Source organism: Mesoplodon bidens (genome assembly GCF_964165515.1).
Source record: "Mesoplodon bidens genome assembly, chromosome: 3".
In the NCBI taxonomy this organism is placed as follows: domain Eukaryota; kingdom Metazoa; phylum Chordata; class Mammalia; order Artiodactyla; family Ziphiidae; genus Mesoplodon; species Mesoplodon bidens.
The window spans coordinates 153,016,684-153,033,813 of record NC_138178.1 but is presented as its reverse complement, the minus strand read 5'-3'; the positions used below and the strand labels follow the sequence as shown (position 1 = coordinate 153,033,813).

General features: G+C 57.0%; 2 protein-coding genes across 3 annotated transcripts in view; one reads left to right on the top strand and one right to left on the bottom strand.

Annotated features, from left to right (window-relative positions):
- Positions 1-534: 534 nt before the first annotated feature.
- Positions 535-4,582, top strand: NGB (neuroglobin; the record flags this gene model as incomplete). Its single annotated transcript, XM_081229843.1, has 4 exons — positions 535-623; positions 2,179-2,290; positions 2,916-3,035; positions 4,448-4,582. 4 exons carry the CDS (start codon positions 535-537, stop codon positions 4,580-4,582), a joined length of 456 nt encoding a protein of 151 aa, XP_081085969.1.
- A 9,567-nt stretch (positions 4,583-14,149) lies between these two features.
- The window catches only part of TMEM63C (transmembrane protein 63C), a gene marked incomplete at both ends in the record, with an annotated part of 33,827 nt that continues 30,846 nt past the window's right edge, over positions 14,150-17,130 (bottom strand). For both annotated transcript variants that reach the window (XM_081228646.1, XM_081228647.1), the window contains one exon: positions 14,150-14,350. In XM_081228646.1, coding sequence (XP_081084772.1) covers positions 14,150-14,350 — 201 coding nt within the window. The remainder of the gene's footprint in view (positions 14,351-17,130) is intronic.

The following is a 17,130-nucleotide window of genomic DNA, read 5'->3' as shown; positions in this document are numbered from 1 at the left end:
GCAGTGTTTGAGTGGGGCTCTTGGAGAGGTGGCTCTCTCAGAGCTTACCTAAGACGATCAAATTGAACTCCTTGCCCTAACTAGGGAGTGTCACCAGATGAGAAACTGAGGTCCCGAGAGGCTCGACGATTTCTGCGAAGCTCTGAAGCCCGGTCGTTTCCCAGGCCACCGGGTCGTCCCCGGCCAGAGCCAGTTGCCCAGAGATGCGCGTCCTTACGGACGAGAGGAGGGCGGGGGCCGCGTTTGCTTTAAAGCGCCCCAGCCCGGGCGGCGCTGGGCGGGGCGCTCTCGGAGCCGTGGGGTGCAGGGCGCAGCGGCCGGAGGGGGGTCCCCGGAAGCGCCAGCGGGGCCGGCCCGGCGGGGGCTCCTCCACCTGGGCGGGGAAGGAGCGGTTGCAGGACCCCGCCCGGCCGAGGCGCGGGGGCCGTAGGAGGTGCCGACTGGCCGCGTCGCCGCGGAGATGGCGCGGCACGTGCGGTGACGGTGCCCGCGCCCCGAGGGTCCCAGCCTAGCGCCCCGCGTCCCCGGGCGAGCATGGAGCGCCCGGAGCCCGAGCTGATCCGGCAGAGCTGGCGGGAGGTGAGCCGCAGCCCGCTGGAGCATGGCACCGTCCTGTTCGCCAGGTGAGGGCGGCCCGAGCGCCCCCGGGATGCGGGTACTGGGGTGCCTCGCCAGGAATGGGTTCGAGGCGGCTGAGCTGGCGCCAGAGGAGGGAAACTAGCCCGCTGCTGGGGCGCTGGGGCGCCTCCAGATGTGCGCCAGAGGAGCGGCTCGGGGCGACGGGTGGCGCGGCCCCTGCTGCTCTTCCCACGGCGGTGGCCCGTCTTGCGAGCCAGCACGCCCCGCTCTCTATGGGGCTCTCTGGGTGCCGGCCAGGGTCCGCTCCGGCGGACCTCCTTACACTTGGGCCAGCGGCCTCCGGTCCCCACGCTGCGCCCCCTCCCTGGCTGTGTGCCTCCTGAGTAGTCTTTTCTTGGGTGGTGACTGCAGGGGTGCCCACCGCTGCCCATACCGGTAGACTGGGGTGTCCCGAGGGCTTGTGTGGGGAGGGCGTACTGGGCGCCTGGCCTGCAGAGCACAGGGTCCGGGCCCCAGAAGTGTGAGCTTCCAGCAACCAACAAAAGAATAAACCTTTCTGAGGAAAGGACTGGGCTAGGACCAGAGGGCTGCCAGGGAAGGGATGACAGATGCCCAATTCTCACCACTAGAGAGAGGGGTAAGGGGGTGTGCAGACCCCAAAGGGGAAGGGGAGGCCAGTCTTCAACCTCAGCTTGAGGGTGTCTAGGTAACCCCTCTGCCATCACCAAAGAGGCAATGCTACCTCACCATGGTTTTTCAGGAGGCTTGGCTTCCTAAGCCAGCCCAGAACTTCTGAAGAGGTTTTCACAAAACCTCCCCAAACAAAAAGGGAATAAATTTGCAGAGTTACACAAAACCCCAGTGGCTTTCCCAGATGTGGCTGAGAGCTTCTGCTTGTGCCTCCCAGCTTTCCCCAAACCCACTGTTTCCTCAGGCACCCTCTGTGGTTCTGCTACGCCTAAGCTGTGTGACCTTAGGCAAGTTACTTAACCTCTCTGGGCTTCTGTTTCCTCCTCTATAAACTTGGGATAACAGTTATACCCACTGCTTAGGATTGTGAGGAATACATGAGTTAACCACGTGTAAAGTACTCAATTCTCAGTAAGTGTAAGGGGTTCTATATACTATAATTATCATTGCTGGCCCAAGCCCCCTTGGGCATGATGACATTGGGAGGTTCTGACCCAAGAATGGGAGGGAGGGAGGGGGATAGAGGCAGAGAGGGGGGGGTGGGGAGAGAGGGGGAGATGGGGAGAGAGAGAGGTTTTCTTTTCTCCACCATGGACTCCAGGCTTCCTGTTTGAGAACCCCTTCCTGTCCCAGTCCACACCCCTCAATGGTTTATGGAGGGGCTACCCTATGCCAGGTCGTATGAGAGGCCTGGGGACACATTGTTTTTTCCAGGATGCCACTTCCAGGTTGTGGAAGAGGTGGGAGAGGGGCACCGGCAAAGCTGGCCAAGGGGTGCACGCTAGGTTGGAGGGTGCGCTATAGTTCACAGCCAAGGCTCTGCCCACCCTCTCCTGCTGCTGGGCAGCCAGGGCCCACGGAGCCTGCAGGGGCAACACCCCAGGGCTGACACCGGGCCTCCACCCACAGGCTGTTTGACCTGGAGCCGGACCTGCTGCCCCTCTTCCAGTACAACTGCCGCCAGTTCTCCAGCCCGGAGGACTGCCTCTCTTCCCCTGAGTTCCTGGACCACATCAGGAAGGTGAGGGGTGGGCGGAGCACCTTCCTGGGAGCGAACCAGGAGGAAGTCGGGAGAGTTACTTCGTTTCCTGCCCCAGCCCTGGTCTTGTCCCCTCCTTCTGCTCCCTCCTGTCAGAGGCATCTGCCCCTTTCCCTTTGCGCTGAGCTGGGCAGAGTTTGGGGCACCCGAGTCAGCCTTCTCCCCGACGCTGTTCTCAGCCAGCTACTCCCAGCTCTGCCATTTGCCCTTGGCCTTGTCCCCTGGCTCCTGTAGGTGGTGTTGGCGCTGATCCATCAGGGGCCATCTGCCTGTGAAAACCAAGCTGGGGTTTTCTTAGAGGCTGGCGACTCTCACAGGGCCTCCGTGTCCCCTCGTCCCAGGAGGACAACACTGTCCAGCAGGTGTGTTTAGGGCTTTGAGCCCCTCAGAAGAGAGCAGCTTCCTCCATGGTGTAACACTAGCAGTTTGGCCACCATATGTTGAGTGCCTAGTGTATGCAGACGCAGGCTGCCTTTCGTCTCTGATACTGGAAAACTGAGGGTCCTCTCCTCCTTCTGGTTGGGACCCCCAGGTTCTGGATTTTGGTTGTGAGTGGGGATGGGGAGTTGCTCTGGTCTCTGTTTCACCACCACCTTGGCGTTGGCAGGTGATGCTGGTGATCGATGCTGCAGTGACCAACGTGGAGGACCTGTCCTCGCTGGAGGAGTACCTTGCCAGCCTGGGCAGGAAGCACCGGGCAGTGGGTGTGAAGCTCAGCTCCTTCTCGGTGGGTAAAGGGGCTCTTTCTCTCTCCAAAGCTCCTGGCCTGAGGCCACCACTCCCTCCCAGGCCTCTCCTGTCCACCTGTTCATCCTTCCCACTCCTATACCCTCAGATGACAGGGGCTGGGGCATGCATTGTTATGTACTTGCTGTGTGACCCTGGCACTGCCTTGACCTCTCTGAGCCTCCAATTTTTCTTCTCTGGTATGGTTTCCCTGAGAACCATAGGAAGTGAAGGAGCCTTTGGGATTAGCTGGTCTGCTCAGTTTTATATTGCTGTGTATAAAACCATCCCAGAACAACCTGGCTTAAAACAATGATTTCTGATTTCTCTGGGCTCATTTGAGCGGTTCTTCTGTTCCATGTGCTGTGGCTGGAGCCACGCGTGCACTGCATTCAGCTGGGAGCTCAGCTGGGGCTGGAATGTCCAAGATGGCCTGTCACCCTTCGGGATCTCTCTCCATGTGGCCTCTTACTGCTCAATAGTCTAGCTGAGATTCTTTACAGAGTGGCACCTGAGCTCCGAGAGGGAGTGTTTCAAGAGGACAAGCCAGCCTCTGCATGCATCACTCTTGCTAATGTCCCATTGGCCAAAGCCAGTCACATGGATGAGCCCAGTGTCAAGGGTGTGAATCCTTGAGGTGTGGCTCACTGGGGACCCTGACCTGACAGCCTACCACACAGTCACCTTGCCAGACGTACACAGCTTGAGGAAGGCACTGAGTTTGTCTTGTCATTTTCTCCATCCCCAGCACTAGCACAGTATCTAGTATTTAGTGCATATTCAGTAAATATTTGTGGAATAAACTAACTGTATTTTATAATTACTAATAAAGCATGAGAACCGTTATTACTGTTGAAGACTTACTGTGTGTAGATGCTGTGCTAAGAGCTTTTCAGAGATGATCTCATTTAATCATCCCAACAATCTGATGAGTTGGAAGTTTTACACTCCCTGTTTTACTGATGAAGCATCTGAGGCTCAGAGAGGTTGCCTAACTTGCTCAAGGTCACACAGCTTGTAAGTAGTAGAGTCAGAAAGTGAACTCAGGTTCATCTCAGGTTGCAGAGCCTGGACTCTTAACATCATGACTGCTGTCTTGCAGAGGAGGAAACAGGCCTGGAGGCAATGACTTTGCTTGGTCTGAGCTGGAGGTCCCAGGCAATGCCTCGGCTCCACTCATGGGGTGGTTGTGAGGCTGGGAGTGGAGTGAAATGCTTTGTTCACTTTAAAGCCTCACCTTTAAGGTGTACGCAAGGATTGGGGCAGAATCCTGCTCAGGAAGCATGGACCCCCGTGAAGGAGAGAAGAAAAGCCCAGGAGTCCTTACCAGCCCCAAGCCTCAGTTTTCTCACCTGTGGAATGAGGGCACGCCTTCCTGCCTTTGGGAATGACAGGTGCCCCTTGCCTCTGCAGACGGTGGGTGAGTCCCTGCTCTACATGCTGGAGAAGTGCCTGGGCCCTGCCTTCACACCAGCCATGCGGGCTGCCTGGAGCCAGCTCTACGGAGCCGTGGTACAGGCCATGAGTCGTGGCTGGGATGGCGATTAAGAGGCGGCCCTGCCCAGCGGCCTCCGCCTGGTGGCCCCTGACGGTCTGTGTCTACTTGTTGGTCTGTGTCCATTGTAGCCCAGGCTCCCTTAGGCCTCCCTGCATCATGGTCCTTGTCCCCTTGGCCATGCCGGAGAGGTGATGGAGCAGGGCTGCGTCTCAGTCTCCCTCACCCCCAACTGCAGACAGGGTGGCTTTTCCTTAGAAAGGGGCCTTCGGATTTCCTTGAATTTCCAGTAGCTTCCTCCCTGCTGGCCTTCTTTCTTCTGTGGCCTCCCCTCTTCTTCCAGGAGGAGGAGCAGCGTTTTGGTAGCAGAGGTGGCACGGACCCAGAGGGTATGGGGCTTTGAGGGAATGGGCTCTTCTGTCACCCTCCCTTCCCAGGCGAGCCTGGGCCAAGAGGGGCAGTGGCGTGGCTGAGCTTCGGGCACCTTCCCAGCTTGCCTGCCTTCAGCGCTTTTCTCTCCCAGGGGTGTTTGCTTTTCACAAGGAAAGAGGTGGGATAGCTTCAGCCTTCATGGTGGAATCACGGGCAGCAGGAGCAGGGGGCCAGGAGAGCTGCTGAGGAAGGGAGACCTGGCTCCGTGATGGGGCTTATCTGCGTCTTGGGGGCCCACTCACATGCCGCCCGACAGAGTAGTTTTTCTTCTGTAGTGTCTGGTGGGAGCTCCCCTATTATTGCTCTGTAAGAACCAGCCAGCCAGCCAGGGTGGGGTGAGGCTGCGGAAGGGCAAGGAAGGAGGAGGGCTTCATTCCCAAGAGACCTGACTCCCAGCGGCTCTTGCTCACCCCGGACTCTGTCGGACCCTGAGTCTCATTTCCCTCACCACCCTTTCTGCCTCTGCCCATATCGACGGCGGGTCCACAGCTCCCCATATTTACTACCTGCTGTGTTCCTGTACTTAGCTGGATGGATAGAAGAGAAAGCTGCAGGAGAGGCCCCCTGCCCTCGCCCAGAGCTGTCTCCAGTTTTATCTTCTGCTGTGTGCTGTGGTTGTATAAACTTATGAGAAATAAACCTATTTTGTGTGCCCCTCTGACCCACTGGGACTGGTCTTTTCTTTGGTGTTGGCTTGTGGCCAGATGAAGATGCAGGGCGGTGGATGTAGGACAGGGTGGGAGGATGGGTTCAGCAGGGCCAAGGCCAGAGTGGGTGGAAAAGTAGGGAAAGGTGTGGGGAAGCCAGTGGCCGAGATGGAGCCAGGGGTCTGTGGTGGAAACTGGCTGGCAGGGCACACAACTGGACTACATTTCCCAGCGTCCCTTGCATTTAGGTGGGACATGTGACTGAGTTCTGGCCAATGGAATGTGTGGACATGTATACCACTTCCAAACCTGGTCCCCACAAACTCCTGCATGCCCCTCTGTGCTCTGTCATCCTTCCATCAGCTTGATGCAGACCTCACAGTGACCTTGAGGGCCACGCATTGAACGTGGCAGAGTCACAGGTGGAAGGAGCTGGGTCCCTGAATCACTGCTTGGAGAGCACCCACTAATCAGAAGTGCCTTGCAGGGTCCAAGTACTTCTCCAGCATGTAGAGCAGGGGCTCACCGATTTTGAATTTTACAGGAAAGAGACATGAACTTCTACTGTGTTTGTGCCATTGTACATTTGGGGGTTGGTTTGTTACAACATATACCCACACTAGTCCAGAGTCTGAAGCAGTTCACTGCTCAGGGGTCTGGGAGCCCACCTGCTGGTGGACAAGGTGAGGCCAGGGATTGAATGGATTGAATGGATTAGGTGCCAGGACAGCAGCACCAAATCTTGCAGTGTTTCTGAGGAAAGCTTCTAGATCCTCTTGGCAGGGGTAGGTGCCAATCCCAGGGTGGTCTTTTTAAGGAGACTAAACGTGATAACCCGGGTGCACATTGGAGTTGAAGAGCAGGTGTGAGTGTGAGTGTGTGAGTGTGTGTGTGTGTGTGTGGTTATGAGGAGCATGCAGACAACAGTAGAGACATAGCCGGGGGCACGGGGAGCGAGTGACTTTAAGAGCGGGCTTCCGGGCTTCCCTGGTGGCGCAGTGGTTGAGAGTCTGCCTGCCGATGCAGGGGATGCAGGTTCGTGCCCCGGTCCGGGAAGATCCCACATGCCGTGGAGCGGCTGGGCCCGTGAGCCATGGCCGCTGAGCCTGCGCGTCCGGAGCCTGTGCTCCGCAACGGGAGAGGCCACAGCAGTGAGAGGCCCGCGTACCGCAAAAAAAAAAAAAAAAAAAAAAAAGCGGGCTTCCTCCGAGCAGCCTCGGGCTTAACCAGCCACGTGCTCCTGGCCTCCTAGGTGTGGGGTCCTGGAGCTGGGCTGTGAATGGCTGGAGGGACTGCACCCAGGCCAGCTACCCACACCCCGAAGTCTGGTTTTCTCAGCCCAGACCAATGCCACGGGCACCAGCAGAGCCTCCCTAGCTCCAGCTGGGGCCTCATTTTTGTTGAGCTCAGGGGGCCAGGCCTGCCAGGCTGTGTGACTGCAGACGTTGGGTCTGGAGCGTGTTAGGAGTGCTTTTCCCACTGGGGCATCAAAAGTATCTTTTTCTTGTGCCCATACAGGCTCCAGTGAGGAGGCCTCCTCTGCTGTGTGACCAAACAGCGGCTCAGGATCTGGTGGCCAAGCCTGGCCTAGGGCTCCTGAATGTTTGACACCCACCCAGGAGACTGGGGTGACCTGCCTCTGGAGAAGCCAAACAGCCTCCTCTGATGTGTCTTAAGCCATCCTATCCACTTGTGCGTGTCTGCATGTACGTGCGTGTGAGTGTGTGTGTGTGTGTGTGTGTGTGTGTGTGCGGGGCGGGTAGTTCCTTCCTCCTCCATTCCAGGTCTCAGCCCTGGAATCCTCTCTCTCTTCTCCTCAATCCATCAGCCCATATCTCGCGTTCTACACAAAGAACCTCCCCTCCCTCACCGCCCCCTTCCCTCTCCAGCTACCACCCTGTTTCTTTACTTCCTTTGATAGCAAACTCTTCAGAAGAGTTGTCTTTCCTCGCCGTTCTCACGTCCTCACTCCTGTGAGAGGATGGTAACCCATTTCAACCAGGCTTTCATCCACCCACCTATCTTCCTGTCAAGGTCACCAACAATCTCTATCCTGCCAAAGTCAGGGGCCACGTCTCAGTGTTCATCTTCCTCTTCTGCTCAGCAGCACTTGGAAGGGCTGATCACCCCTTCTTCTATCTTTAAACTTTTTATCATGGAGACATGTTAACATACACAAAAATCAGAGCCTAACAGATCTCCATGTACCCTTCACCGGGAATCAGCAGTGAAGCAACTCAAGACCTCCCCCTGCCCTTTTCTTTTGCTGGACAGTTTCAAAGCTAACCCCAGACATCATGTTCTTTCACTCGTAAAGTCTTCCATATGAATTTCAGCTGATTTTTTTTGTTGTTGTTTTACCTTTTAACTCATGCTGTCAACATACCTACCAAGATGAACAGTTATCTCCTCAACATCACCTAAGAACACCCAGTTCATATTCAAATTTCCCTGGTATCTCAAAGATGTCTTTCTGCAGCTGGTTTGTTCAAGATGCAATCAAGGGCCACACACTGTATCTGGTTGTGTCTCCTAAACCTCTTATTCTCTACCAGCCTCTCGCCTCCTCCCCCAGGCTATTGATTTGTGGGTGAAACCTGGTTATTAGTTCAGTGGCATGTCTGGCATTTGACTTGGCCGATGCTTCTTGGTGGCGTCTTTGAGCTCATTCCTCTCTGCCCCGTGTTTGTTGTCAAGTGTGATTAGAGCTGGGGTCCCCCTTCCCCTTTGAGTCCCTTTCTTCCCTTGGCTTCCGGGACGCCAGGCTTTCCTGGTTTCCCTCCTTCCCCTCTGCCACTCCTTTTCAGTCTCCCTTGCAGATTCTCCTTCCCATCTCTCTCCGACCTACGCTTGCGCCTGTAGAGGTCGCAGCCAGTCCCGTGCTTTCAACACCATCCGGACGCTGATGACTCTGGAGTTTACACCTCCAGCCCAACTCTCCCTTACTCCAGACTCTGTATCCAGCCACCTGCCCAACGTCCACACAAGGCACCATCTCAGACGTAACACAACCAAAACGGAACACTTGGTCTTTTTCCCAGACATGCTCCTTCCCAGCGTTCTCTGCTTTGGTAAACCAGCTTACCCAGTTGTTTAGGCTGAAGAACTGGGAGTCATCCTTACCTCCTTGCTTTCTCTCAGACCGCCCCCCCCCATCGAATCTATCCAGGGATCCCCAGGCCCTACTCCGAATTTCACTACCTCTCTCCTCTTTCACTGCCCTGTCCTTGGCTGAGCTACGGTACTGTCGCCCCCTGGATGCCTCAACAGAGTCCCCAGCGGGGCTTTCTGCTTCCGTGTTGTCCCCACCCAGTGGCTAGTAAGGAGATCATGTCTCTCCCCTGCTCAGAACCCTCCAGTAGCTTAGCCCACAGAGCCCCAGGGTCCCCTCAGACCTCGCCTCCCTCCTCTTTTCCCCTCGCTCACTCTGCTCTGGCCACTCTGGCCTCCTCGCTGGTCCTCGGGCCCCGCATTTAGTCCCCACTCCCTTCATGCAGCCTCCACTGGCTCACGTGTCTCATGTTGCGTTCCCACAGAGCTCGTGCCCCATCCTCCCCATCTCTAGACAGCTCCCCCCATCCTGCTTTATTTTGTCTTCAAAGCACCTATCCTGGCCTCCCACTATGTAAATTTGTTTACTGTACTTATAATCTATTGCATTCCACATGGGAAGGCTGTCAGGAAAGCCACTTTGGGCTCTATGTTTGGATAGAAGAGGAGAGGCTTCAAACCACTGCTGAAGGTGACCAGACAGGCAGAAATGACCCCTGAAGCTGGTGTGTGTGTGTCTCTCTGGCCCAACAGTAGTACTTACTGCAAAGTAAGATGATTACAACAGAAGTTGTGCCCATGCTAGGCATTACCTGCTTGTAAGCCCAAAGGAAAATGCTGGTTTGGGCCTAATCTTTGGTTACCTACCAGGCACCTGCCTTCTGAGCTCTCTGGAGGCAGAGTGAAGGGAGGAGAGGTTTCCCAGCCTACGGATTTGTGACTACGTACAAGCTACAGGGCCACCCGCTCCCTGAGGTGAGAGGCAGTGTGAGGTGCTGAGACCAGCTTGCGCAGTTCCAGGGCCGTGAGGCTGGGATGGTTTTCCTTTCGGCTCCATGAGAGCCTTGCTCACTGAACCCTCCTACACACCAGAGTCACCGGGGGATTTCGTAAAATAGAAATGTCCGGGCCCCACCCCAGAAATTCTGGCTTGTTCATGGAGGGGACCTGGATGTTGGGATTGTTTAAAATCTCCCAGGATACTCCAATTTGCAGCTGGGCTAGAGACCCAGCACTTGAAGCTTGAGGGATGCTGGGCTACTGGTTGTCAAGGTGGGACCTCAGATGTTCAAAAAGCAGCCTCTGTTGAAAAAACCTGTGAACGGTCTTCCCATAAGCCAGGCTCCGCCATGCTTTCCCGGGCCCTTCACAGAGCGAGCTCAGAAACCCAGAGTCGGCCAGCATGGAGCTTCCCGAGTATGACGGCTTTGGGAGGGTGGCAGGGAGCTGCCCCAAGCTTGGCCTCCAGGCACAGCCTCCTGGAGCCCAGGGCCCTTCTGCTTCCTCCCCAGTCCCACAGAGCCCAACCCGGCACTCAGTCTGGTGCACCAATGCCCTCTTGGGCGGAGCCCCATGGAGCTGGCATCCTGTACCTCGCTGGCACCAGGCCTCCCTCTTGGCCATCTGCCCACTGCCCCCCTCCTTAACCCCCTGATCCCCATTCCCAGGCAGCAGGACCTAGCCCCTCCCACCCGGCCAGGGTGGTCTTCCTACTCCTCTCCCCACTGAAGCATCTCTTGTGGATTTCATCTGACTCAACTTGGAAGATAATTGCTTTGAGGGGAGAGGGGTCAAGGGGATGGGCCCTGGCCCCCTGCCCAGGTTCACACCATGGGGGGCTTTGAGCCCTTGCCCATGGGTGGACTATGAAAGCTTGAGGAGAAGGTCCAGCGACGGGGGCTCAGGAGCATCCCTTGGGCACCGTGCCCCAAGAGTGGCCTCTGTCCTCACAGGGAGCAGCGGGGGAGGAAGCCCCCCTCCACACCCTGTCCCTGCGGCTGAATCTGCTCTATTCAGTCATGAGACAGAGTGGTCAGCCTCCTGTCCTCCTGCTTTCAGGATGAGGTGACCAGCCCAGGGTCAGCGAGCTAGCTAGAGGAAGGGCCAGGACACATGTCCCCCAGGGCAGGGACTTTACCCCCCTTGCCACAGGTGTGGCAGCAGACGTAACTGCCCTTTGCTGGAGGGTTTTCTTCTCCTGTGCAGGGCCTGCTGTGGCAGCCCCACGTGCCCCCCTAATGCCCACTCTCTCCCTGACCCCCCCCTGCCCTCGTGCTGCTGGCGGAGGCTGGTGCAGACCTGAGCCCAGCCTGCTGCTCCCTGGGGGCTCCCACCTGAAGTCTTGGTCTCGTCAAGCCCGGCTGCTCATCTGGCCGGGGGCCTGCTCTCAGGGCCCAGCGCTCACCCCAGGGCTTCTGCTGCCCAGGAAAGGCTGCCCTGGTGGCTTCCTGGGTAGCTCATGGACCGGAAAAGTTCTCCCCTACTGCTCAGGAGACTCTCAGAGCATCCGCAGTGGAAAGAGGCAGATTCACTTCCTGTTTCTCCAGCAGACAAGGTAGCATTTGCCAGGCCTTCCCCTGTGAGGACAGGGGCCAGGGAAGGCCTCAGGGGTCAAGGGTCCCAGAGTGGCAGCTCTGGACCCAGGGGCCAAAGCCACAAAGCAAGATGTGGTGCTCCAGCCTGGCCACCTCAGGGAGCTCTGGCTCCTTCTAGATGGAGGGAAAGCCCTGCTGGGCTGGTTCAGATGCAGAGGCACAGGCCAGCAGAGGTTGGGAGGACTTGTTTATTCAAGGCACGGTCATAGCGTTAATAAGAAGAAGATTCCGCATTCTGGCACATTCCTTTAGTGGTGAGATGGCCAAGGGAAGTCCACACTCCCCACCGGGGTCCCCAGAGGATGCAATGCTGCTGATAGGCACTTTGCTTCCAGAAGCGTCTGAGGAAGAGGCAGGCAAGCATGGAGCTGCCCTAGGCCCCGGGAGGGGCACTTCTCAAAGGCTCTAGGCGATACCTGGTCCCCCGAGGCAGCTCCCTCCAGAGAGGATCAGGTCTGAGAGGCGGGGTTGGGGGAACAGATGGGGCAGGGGCAGCTGGGAAGTGGGCAGTGGGATGGGGTGGATGGTGGTAGGCGGAGGCCCGTGGGTGAGAAGCATGTGGGCCGAGAGAGCAGGTTGGAGGGGAGATGCTTGAGGAGGGCCTGGATGTGGCGTGTAACGAACCAAAGTACGCCCACACCCGTAGCAGTGACCACGGGAGGTCGAGCGGCTGTGGCCGGGGTCTCCGGGAAGAGTAGAGAAGCCAGTAGACGCAGCAACGTTCCCAACATCCTCACCGTCTTCTCTCAGAACCAGACTGCACTTGACCCAGATTCAGAGGGGGAAGCCCCAGCCATGCTGCCATAGCATCTGCTGGGACCTTTCCATATGTAGCTTCCACAGGCTGCCAGCTGGGCAGTGGGAGGCGAGACAAGCAGCAGGAATAGTCCCGCAGGAGCTGCGGAGGCCGGGGCGGATGCCAGCAAGTAGTGCCAAGTGAAGGAGAGCCCTCAGGCCAGCTTCTGGCAGGATGGCCCTCGCCACACACCTGGGGGTGGGGCAGGGCCTGGAGCTGCCACCTCCCCATGGTGGGCAGGGCTCCGTGCTGGACTGTCCTGGAAAGGACCACTTCCCCCTGTTGGCTGGTGAAATGCTTGGGGGAGATAGCCCTGCGGGGCCTGGGTTTACGAGGGGCCAGCTGGGTATAACTTCCTCCTTATTCCTACCTGGACGAGGAGAGACGGGCTCCTCCCAGATGAGCCAGGCTCTCTGGAAAGATTCCTCATGCCAAGGTCTGGGCTGAGCTCTCGGGGGAGAGCAATATTTGCCCCTCAGGTGCTACTTCTCCTCTGGGGTCAAGCTTGGAGCTTCTGGAGCCGGGATGTGGGCACAGGTGGAGCAGCAGTGAGGCTCAGATGATCTGAGCTCAGGAGCATGTGTGTGCCCGGCAGCCGGTGGGAAACACCCAGGTGAGGTGAACCTGGATGCCCACCCTCAGTACGTTGGCTGCAGGGGCCGCGACCTTTGGAGGAGGGAGCTCAGGAGAGCTCTAGAGCAGGCAGACCCCATTTGGCTCATTCTGGTCCACCCAGGCCCTGGCCAGCCCTTCTTCGTGTCTCCCCCTGCTGGCTGCCTGGTGGTCCTGATGGGGGCCTGTCCCCAGAGGCCTGCACACCCCTGGCCTGCAGCAGTGATGTCCCCAGCGTTGTTCCCACTCAGGATTCGGCTCCTCCCGGCCTCGGGTGGGGGCCGCCCCGGGAGGGCAGCCTTACCCTGCCTGTCCATGGAGGACGCGGCTCCCACCTGCGCCCCTCAATCCCCCGCAGGGCATCTGCAGTGTCTGAGCCAGGACCACACTGGAGGCCACTGGACGGCTCTTCAGTGCAGAGTGCAGGGCGGCCCCGAGAGGAGAGGAAGGGTCCTGCTCGGAGGCCGGGGAGAGGCCAGTGCCTTCAGTTTGCAGCATGGGCTTCTCACCCTCAGTTACCCCCCACCTTGGGGCCTAGGCACTCAGATGGGTATGCGGCCGGAGCAGCTCTCAGTGGCCACATCCTCGACCTTGGGGGTCCTCTCATTAGGCCCTGGGGCTTGCGGGGGTATATCGGGTTTCTCATCACTCAGCGTTTCGGGAGAAGACCTCCTTCCATGAAGTCTGCCTCTGCCCCGCCCACCTTACAGTAACCAGCAGCCTTCATCAAAATGCACACAGGTCCCATTTAATGAGCCCTGCGTGACCACATCCCAGCTACTCTTGCAGGAACAGAGAGGAGAAGGCTCTCTACCCTGCTGCTCCTGGGGACATCTGATGATGGGCAGAGGAATAGGAAGGGGCTCAGTCACCTCCTTTAAGTCTATGGTCTCAGCTGCCCCTGCCTGCGGGTGGGTGCAGAGACTTTCTCTTTACAGATCCCCATGCAGGGAAACCCGGAGGAGGTGGCCGTCTGTGTCTTGCTGGCGAGGCCCAGCATACATACCTTTGCTTCCTCAGACTGCAGGAGAGGGGTGGGCTGGGAGGGAGGGTGAGGGTAGGACAGCAGCAGAAGCTCCTTGGGCAGGGCAGCTGGTGGAAGGGTGGCGAAGACCCCAGAGAGTCTTCAGTGGGCTTCCTCCTGCGTCTTCCCTGACGCAAACCTTCTCCACCGTGACCCCAGGAATGTCCCCCAGCCCTCAGTCTCTGTGCTCAGGGCTCCAGCCCCGGCTCCCAAGACATGGTGCTCGCCGGTATCCTCCATCCCATCCTGGGGTCCCTCGACACTGCCTGTCATCTCCCGTTCTAGCTGGTCAGCAGGTCGGGGCCTCCACGTGGCCGACAGAGAGCCAGGGCTCCGTTGGGGCCCTCCCAAAGTCTGCAGGAGGTAGTGGGGCGGTCCAGGCCACCCTCCTGCCTCCCCCTGCTGGGCTCTCCCCTGGCCGCCACGCCCAGCTGGCATCGCCAGGTGGAGGCCTTGGGTCCTGGTCAGTGGTACTGGCTCTGGCCCTCCAGTTCCAGCCCTTCCTGGAACTGGGCCGAGTCCAGCTCCCTTGCAAAGCCCCTCACACCACTCTCCTCTTCTCCCTCTTCCGGCTGTCCGTTCATGGTGCCGTAGGTGTGCCGGGCGGGGGAGGAGGCTGGGGTCAGGTTCATCTCCGGCTCTTGCAGCACGGTGGCCACATATAGCTGTTCGGGACAGAGAGGGGAGATGGGCTGAGGTCACATCTGGGGCAAGGCCCCGGGCACACGCTTTACCCGCAGAGCCTCTGCCCCTCTAAGCCGTGGCTCCTTCCTTCTCCCCCCGCAGCCCAAGTCCTGGCCATCCCGCCTGCCCCGCTGCTCTCGATCATTTATCGAGCATCTACGTGCTCCCTGGGCTGGTTAGTGTGGGTCTCCTAGTCCACTCTTCCTTCAGCACACGTGCCATTCATTCTTGGTTCCAGGTCAGGCTGAACCCAGGGGGAGATGACATGAGTCTCCCTTACACTGGGGTCTGGAGGGACTCCCCCCATTCCTGAGCTACCGCATTTTCTAACACAGCTTCAGAGGCGCATCCAACTCCCTCGGGCTGTGTCACTGGTTGGCCTGTGAATCAGGATTTGAAACTGAGGCTGCTATCTGAGGTCTTGGTCATGGGACCTGTGAAATCCAGGCATGGGCCCAGGAATGCCTGGGATGGCAGCAGACTAGAAAAACACAAGAAGTACTAGGGTCAGAGCTGTTTGTCACCCTTTGAAGGGAATTTTAAACCAACATCTTATTTTGAAAATAGGTAATTATTGGATAGAATTAAACCTTTCTTGTGGGAATTTATTTCAGTGAAACTAAACAGCCCTAGTTGATGAGAGAACACTCTTTCTACAGAAGAACTGAGGTATTTTCATAAGGCCAAAATAAACCCCATAGATGACTTTTGGGTCCTAGGGGAAAAATGGTAACTGAACAATGGAAGATGCCAGCAGTCATCGCTGAATCAGGGAGTCACTTCAGCATCATCAGTGGCAATAAATGGGATATTATATATTGCCTGGTGTGACTCATAGTACTGCCTGTAATGTGTTCTGTCTAGCCCCTAGTGTTGAACTTGAAACTATCAAGCCTTTGGATCTAACTTCTAGTTTTTAGGAAATACAGGAGATAGTGTAACCTCCTGTAAGATACCATGAAGAAACAGCCAGAAAAAGCCAGAAGTTGGGACATTCTGCAGGACTACCGGCTTGGTCTCTCCAACAAATCATAAAACAGAGACGGTGCTAAAATAAAAGGGACATGCACAGGTGCCAGATTAATCTAGCACAGAGACTGGATTGGATCTCGGTCTGGACAAGCTGTAAAAGATATTTCTGGAACATGTAGGGCAAGTTGAATATGGACTGGGTATTTGAAGAGGTAAAAATGCATATATGTAGAAAGACAGAGATTGTTAACTTAAAATGCAGGTTATAAAATAGTGTACAGTATTATGTCATTAAAAAAATACCTATATATCTGAAAAAATATACATTAAGGTATCAGTGGTCATCTCTAGGTGGTAGAAACATGGACTTTTTATTTTCTTATTTTTTGCTTCTCTGTTTTTTCCCCATAATTATCTACAACGCTCAGACCCCTCTGTTACAATAATGAAAGATTTTAAAAAATCAATTCCAGTAATTATTTTTTTTAAAGCTCAAACTCTAGAGTCTGACAGACCTGGTTCAAACCTTTTTCTGCCACTTCCTTGCATAGTAGTACTCTAGGGTCTAAATTAATTCACCTTTTTGAGCCTCAGTTTCTTCATCTGTAAACTGAGGATAAAAACCCCTACTGTGCAGGTTTATCATACAGATCAAGAGCGAGAATGGTGAAGGGTCTAGTTTGTAAGGTTTCAATAACCAATTGCTTACAATATTCCAGAGGGGTCATCTTGGAAGGGCCCCAGGGGAGGTGCTATGTGAAGAGAGACTTTCCTGCTTCGAAACCTTTGTTGTCTCTCTGGTACTGGAGCTCCTTCTTGCCTGCCACCTCCCAGAGCTCATCGGGCCCAATCTGTAGGGTTCGTTTCAGAGTGAGGCAGACCTGTAGTTCTATGCACCTGGCGTGGGCACATCCGCCCACTGTTGCGTCTGCGAGCTTTCACCCAACGCTGCCGGGACTAAAGGGCCTCCCCTCCCACCGGTCCCTGCCGCCCACTCTGCATTTGCACCAGGCCCCAAACTGTCTTAGGTTCCCAGGTGCTCCAGATTCTCTCTTCGGGGTCTTTGCACAGGCTGATCCTCTTCCTTGAATGCTCTTCCCCACAACTCTTCCACCTGGTAACCCCTACTCTCCCATTCCTGGGGTCGGATTAGATGTTCCCTCCTCCGGGAAGCCTTCCCTGAGTGCCCAGGCTGGCTGGTACCCTTCCTCAGTGCTCCCCAAGGCACCCTGGCACCGGGGCACGGGCTGACCCGGTACCCTGCTCAGTGCATGCATGAGTGGCCCTGCAGCCACACTTGTGGCCGGGCTGCGGGCGAGCGCTCACGCCCCTCCAGGCTGAGCCACAGTGTGGGAGCCAATGCCCAGCCTGCTGGACCCCCTGCACTCTGAGTCTGGCCTCGTCTCTTCACAAGCTGACGGGCTCACCCATCCGGCGCGGCCCCTGCCTTACCATGCGGTGCAGACTTGCAATAGCTCACTGCGGCTGTCTGCGCCGCTCTGCCTGGCCCCTGCGCCCTTGGAGGCAGCCTTCAGTCCTGAGGCCGAGCCCCAGCACGGCCCTGCGTCTACACGACTGAGCTCGCTGTGGCTGGGTTCGCCCTGACCGTTCTCGTCCTCTCTGAGCTCCTTCTAGAGAATGTCCTGGAGTAAATCTCGGATCTTCTATCTTTCTGAAGGCTCTTCAGCCAGGGCCACGGCAGCAGTTTGACCTGGGCCAAGTCCTGCTGCGTCAGAGGCGGGGGTACAGGGACGCCCGGCTCCACCCCAGTACCCAGGGTGGCCACTAA